The sequence below is a fragment of the Stylophora pistillata genome, chromosome 10 (assembly GCF_964205215.1).
Source record: "Stylophora pistillata chromosome 10, jaStyPist1.2, whole genome shotgun sequence".
NCBI lineage: Eukaryota > Metazoa > Cnidaria > Anthozoa > Scleractinia > Pocilloporidae > Stylophora > Stylophora pistillata.
The window spans coordinates 15,667,640-15,674,000 of NC_142528.1; the positions used below are offsets into that span (position 1 = coordinate 15,667,640).

Below are 6,361 nucleotides of genomic sequence, written 5' to 3' on the forward strand. Positions count from 1 at the left end.
GAGCGTTAACCCTCCGTCATAGCGATGGAGTGAATTTGTTTTGTTTTACTACGCATTATGAATATTAAAAAAAAAAAACCGCTCGACCCACTCAGCCATTGAGAATGATTGGGAATTGTGCACGTCCGCCGGGAAGTGAGGCATATTGCGTTATTTAGAGTAATTTGTCCTCTTTCTTGTCTTTTAATTAAAAACCTGGAGGAGAGTTTTCACAGATAAAACGCCAAGGCTGAAATGAAATTTTAAAAATGCAAAAAATTATTTTGCCCTCCGTAGAACACATGGGACTTAATAGCATCATGGATAATCACTTTCCTTGTTAGTCTTATCAACATGAATCACAGTTTTTCCCTTCGCATTTCCACCATTTATTTTGTATCAAATTTCATTTTAATTCTTCCTTCGATTGCATGCACTAATAACATGGTTTTCGTATTTCCTTTATCTCTGTAATGAAAACGCTTTCCAAAAAGGAAAATTTTAATATCATTCACAATGAAGGATCGCGGTAATCACACAATCACTTAAATACCTTTGTCTTTTTACATAATTTAAGTGTCAACTAAAGTTCTAATTTCCTTTGCAACTAATGACCCTGTCAATCAAAAGCTCTCTCGATGATTAACTATGCTTTGAATGGTATCCACCTTGTTTAGTGGAGAGGCCAGTAATCCTCTAGTGATAACAGGAATATGTTAACTACACTTATTCTCTAAAGCACAAGAAAACACAAAACGTTTATTTTTGACTTTGCTCACCTGCAATTTGCGGAATCGACCGATACTTCGACAAGTTCTTCACACGTTCTTAAACCGGCCAAACCAGTGAAAGATTGACGCCGGTCACCAAAGAAAAATGCTGCTTATAAATGCCGTGAAGGGGGGAAGAAAGACACAAGTTGAAATGCTCCTAAAAGTTGGCGTAGATGTTAATGAAGTGGACGAATACCGACAAACGGCCCTAATACACTCCTGCTTTCTTCCTGATATCCGCACGCGAATGAAGATTTTGAAATGTTTAGTTGTTGCAGGCGCAAATATTAATAAGAAGGACAACTATGGACGCACAGTACTTTCGTGGGCTTGTCTACAGGGAAAACTCGAGGTGGTCAGATTTCTTTTGAATGATCCACTTTGTATGGATCTAAGAATCGATATCACAGACAACGATGGGAATAATACTCTCTTACTCTCTGTAATGTCTGGCAATTTTCTAGTCGTTAAAATGATGTTAGAGACATTAAAAGGTACAGCGAGAGCAACTGAGCTTAATAAAGCTAACAACGTTGGTATGCAGCCCTTAATAGCTGCTTTCATTCGTGGCGATAAAGTCTGTGCTCATTTTCTTATAAAACAGGCGGGATCTTCTTTTTCAAGTGCGCTGAAGTACCTGAGAGCTCTTCAATACGATTCAGTCAAGTTTTGTACAAGATCAGCGCTTTTGTTTGACTCTTCAAGAACTAATTTCCATATTGATCGAGAACAAACAAAAAAACTTTTGGCGGATTTCACTGAGGACGACATTTTTGAGTTTCTGTTTGCAAAGGATGAAGATAAGCACGATATACAGACAGGCAAAACTGAAGAATTTCAAAGTGACAAGAAAAGCTCTGCCCCGCATCAACAAACTCATATCGTTAAGTCTCGATTAAGAAAACTGGGGTCTGTTTTAGTTATTCCAAGTGAAAAGCCAATTTCAGCGCAGTCATTACTTACAGAAGACGTCACCGAAATGAAAAGTCTCGATGACCCAGCGAACAGCACTTTCGCAGCATTGACTGATCAAAAAAGGTTAACGCGGGGCTCTATCCCATCCTCGCGCTTGTCAGTTCAAAAACTCTTGACGCTTTACGCTGAGCAAAACTCACCTTCGTACAGACAAGGCTTACCTATTCGAAGATACACTCCTCCCCAACCTGCGATCGTAAACGAGCCTAGTGCAGATTGCGACTCTCGGCGCTCAAGTGTGCTTCCATTGGGTGAGACTGAACGACGGGTCCAGGCGTTGGCGGAGTCAATGGCTGGGTCTTCATCAGGCCTTCTTGGTGAATCTGTGATGGATCAGCATCTCCGTTTGAAATATGCGCGTAATTCAAGAGCCACCAGTATGCAAGTTCAGAAGTTGCCGTCCCTTTCCAATGCGGGACGGGGAAGGGTCAAACGTACCAAGTCGTCGACTATTATGTCTGTTAAACCGTTTTAAAGGAACACTGTCGGTGAATAGCCGGTAGTTCAGCAAACATCAAGAGAATAAAATCATAACAAAAATCTTTATGCCATTTCATAATTTTCACTCTCTTAACATTGGGTTTTTCTATTCCATGGAGGAAGGACACGAGTAGAGGAGTAGTCAAATGATCATTTAGAGACAGTCCCCCGTCCATCTCTATTGTTTCTCGTTCTCTTCTGGCTCCATGAATTGCGCTCACTTAATATAAGCCTTTCTTTCTCAATTTTTATTATATTAAATTCAAAATAATTATTATTGATTACAATTTAAATTCTTTAATTATTTATCAGTAAAATTAGTTCGATAGCCGGAACAGACATAAAAAATCGATGGAGTGGTCTGGAGAATCTCACGGTTTCCGTTGCGCACTTCTGTAAACTTTATTGTGAAAGGCAAACAAATTAAAATCCACGACTTGCCACAACACGTGTCACAACTAGCTTTCCTTCTCGCACAAACGAGACAGAACTGACTTCTAACATAACCCTTAAAGATCAAAGTTTTTGTAACACGAAAGAAAGAGAGCACCTCAAGTTGGTACATCAAAAAATGAACGATAACTCTCTGACGCTACAAATAGTCAATATACCAGGAACGGTGCTAAACGGTGCTATCAATTTCCGCTTCTGAACACTTTTGCGACTTCCAACATCATCCTCATAGTCTGTTCCGAGCTTCTCTCTTCCCTTTCGTGATCCAGTCTGGTCATCTGCAGTAAGAACTCTCTATCTTTTCTATCACTTTCTTCCATATAATCTCTGAGAAACTGAAGTGGTTTACCGTTGTCGTCTTGAGCCGAGCTATCGTTAGCCCTTTTTCTGCTCTCTCTGTTCAATGGCGTCTCTCGAGTATCTCCTGCGCGAGGAGAACCCATTCCATGTTCAGAGGCAAACCGTGCATCCCCACTATGATGGTGAGGGACAGAACTCATACCAGTTCCCTTGTGGTTATCGGGTGTATTAGCAACACTACTTTTAAACACTTTTGCTATTTCCATCATCATTTTCATTGTTCGTTCAAAATTTCTGTCCTCCCTTTCATGGTCTATTCTTGCCATTTGCAATAAAAATTCCCGATCTCGCTTGTCGCTTTCCTCCATGTAGTTTTTAAGGAAACGCAGCATGGACGCGTCTTCGTCCTCTTCTGTTGAAGCCTTTCTCTTACTTTTTTTCTTAGGTGGTTCACGCCTCATTAACAGCTCTCTTTGTTCAGGCAGTGACCGGCTGGCTTCGCTGACACCAGTTAATCCAGTAGTCGTTTCCACGCTTAGTGAACCACTTGTTGGGATGTTAACCACTACAATATCTTCGCAATCGTTGTTTTCTTCATTTTCTCCATTTGTACTCGACTTTCTCTCGTCCTCTTGAGTTACCGCTGAACTGGACTCGATACCATCTATGCCGTTGTTACCAAACGTCTTCCCCAGCACCTCGTCGATCTCGTGAAAATATTCGCAAGTTCTATCATCCTCGCCAGAGTCGATGCGCTTTTTAGTGGTTTTATAATCGAAAACGACACTTTTCATTCGTCCTTTGCACTGCTGACCCGAGCGAAATGTTTCAAAGCCGCACTGAGCAAGTTTCTGATTCAGCAACCGCGCCACCACGTCCCAGGCCTTTGCGTTCCTCTGCTGACTGATGTTCTGGTACTCCTCCGCCCAGAACGTGATAAGAAACCGCGTTTCTGCGTCCGACCAGTTGGGGGAGCGCCCCGGTTTGATTGGCATTGCTGAAATAAACGAGTCTGCAGGACTGGATGAGTGAGCGGCGGAGGGAGAGCCTTGTCCATCGAAAGAGATGCCTGTGAAAGCGCCGAAGCGGGACTCTGTTGCCTGCTCAGGGAATTTCGAGTTGATTACCTTAGACTGAGACAAAGCGCTTCTCTCTAGTGCCAGCATTTCGGAGCTGAAGCGGCCGTGTAGTGGTTGACCTGGGCCGCCTGTTTTATCGCTCCCCGATGGAGATAGCATTGAGGCAGTGAACTGACTGGAAAAGAATAGAAAAAGAAACGTTAAGTCTAACTTGAGATTCACCGCTCAATACGACTAGTTGTATTTGTAGTGACCGCTTCACGTGTATCATACTAAGGAGGGGTAGGAGGAGAAGGAGGGTTCTTATAGCACAGTGGCAACTCGAAAAAAAGACAAGTCATAAAAGACTATTAACAATATATATATATATATATATAGATGTATGTAGTTGTTTTTTCCTGCCTACCACATATTATATATATATATATATATATAAATTCTGTATGCGAGGGAAACCTGACTAGTAACAGGAGGGACGTGGGTTCAAATCCCGCTCAGGGCAAATTTATATATGTATATATATATATATATATATTGTGGGAGGAAAAAGACAAGTAAACTACAAGTTTATCCCTACAAGCCTGTTTCGTGGTCGCCCACTCATCAGGGGATTTAATGAGAATAAACTTTACCATTGCTTATATACAGTATAATTTGCATGATCTAACTAGTCTAATTTATGCAGCGCGAAATTGACAGTTTAGTTGTTGCGTAGGAGGGCTTTGCTTCTGTGGCGGCATGAATCAACACTAAACAAACGTAATGAACTCGTGTCTTCATGCCGCCACAGAAGCAAAGCCCTCCTACGCAACAACTAAACTGTCAATTTCGCGCTGCATAAATTAGACTAGTTAGATCATGCAAATTATATTGTATATAAGCAATGGTAAAGTTTATTCTCATTAAATCCCCTGATGAGTGGGCGACCACGAAACAGGCTTGTAGGGATAAACTTGTAGTTTACTTGTCTTTTTCCTCCCACAATATATACTTCGCTCTACTTCTATGTATTGAGCACTGTTCTACGAAAATCAAGTCACACTTTATATATATATATATATATATATATATATATATAACTAACTGCAGACAGTACTGTTTCGGCCTTCTGGGCCTCATCAGTGCAGTGCTAATGCTAGGATGGAGGAGAACCAATATGCTCACCCCAAACGATCCAACCTTTGTGGTATCGTCTAAGCCATGCCAGAGTGCTCAAACTAGAGTACACTAGCGAGCATGCGCAATTGCAGAGCAATGACTCATCCTAGTTAGAGTGCTCAATTTGGACATGAAAGCAAGGCTTTGTATATATATATATATATATATATATATATATATATATATATAAATATTATGAGAGGAAAAAAGGACGTAACTACATTTCCCGACAAGCCTGTTTCGTGAATCGCTTCACTCTTCAGGGGTTTAATGAACCCCTGAAGAGTGAAGCGATTCACGAAACAGGCTTGTCGGGAAATGTAGTTACGTCCTTTTTTCCTCTCATAATATTTATTCTGCTCTGCTTCAACGTATTGAGCACTGTTCCACGCGAAAATCGACTTGCAGACTTCCTATATATATATATATATATATATAGTGGCAAATGGACAACTCAAGTTACGCACATATGGATTTTAATACAGCCTGTTTCGTAGACCAACAAAAGTTGATCCACTCATCAGTCAAACTCCATACACACTGAGGCATCGTGACGGTTAACTCTAACTCCAGGCTCTAACTCTAACTCAGCAACGTGATCACAGTAGTCCATTTGCTACTGTAATCGCTCCTTCATTGTCGAGCACTGTCCTGGATCTTACATTGCCTATTTCGCTTATATATATACATATACATACATACTAATTGTGAATTGTAGTCAGCACTGTTAAAAAGGGCTCAATACACATTTGTGTTGAGCGGTATGCGGTATATCTGCCTGATGAGTGCTTAACGCACTAAACCCAGAGTTGCAGCGAATCATGTGTGTTTCCTTCTAGTCACTTAATGTTATATATATATATTTATTAAAAACTAGATCACTGGATAATGCAATTCAAGACTTTTTATTGGCTTAGCCATTATGGTATATCAGCCAATATACCATAATCTACAAATATGGGAAGCGTACGTGTCAGCTTAAAACCAAAAAGGGAGCTTAAAATTTAATAAAATTTAATAATTTAATTTAACGTTTTTAATAAAAAAATTATTCCACTCGCGCTTTATAGAAATGAGATGATTATAGCCAACGAGGCGCGTAGCGCCGAATTGGCTATCTATCATCTCATATCCAACACGCGCTCGTACTGTTTCGGCCTTTGG

General features: G+C 40.6%; 2 protein-coding genes and 1 pseudogene across 3 annotated transcripts in view; 2 read left to right on the forward strand and 1 right to left on the reverse strand.

The window, feature by feature from the left end:
• Positions 1 to 6,361, forward strand: part of LOC148721943 (uncharacterized) — a 547,091-nt pseudogene that overhangs the window by 313,165 nt on the left and 227,565 nt on the right. The gene's annotated exons all lie outside the window — the stretch shown is intronic.
• Positions 472 to 2,267, forward strand: LOC111333291 (uncharacterized). The gene has a single exon (XM_022938828.2). It carries the CDS (start codon positions 856 to 858, stop codon positions 2,200 to 2,202), a length of 1,347 nt encoding a protein of 448 aa, XP_022794563.1. The 5' UTR covers positions 472 to 855; the 3' UTR covers positions 2,203 to 2,267.
• LOC111333290 (uncharacterized) overlaps positions 2,251 to 6,361 on the reverse strand; it is a 10,056-nt gene continuing 5,945 nt past the window's right edge. Inside the window, exon 2 of the mRNA XM_022938827.2 lies at positions 2,251 to 4,214. Within this exon, the coding sequence (XP_022794562.2) occupies positions 2,843 to 4,214 (1,372 nt within the window). The 3' untranslated portion in view covers positions 2,251 to 2,842. The remainder of the gene's footprint in view (positions 4,215 to 6,361) is intronic.

Excerpts from the sequence above, each read along its gene's own strand:
- LOC111333291 (XM_022938828.2), top strand. The coding sequence starts at position 856 with ATGCTGCTTATAAATGCCGTGAAGGGGGGAAGAAAGACACAAGTTGAA.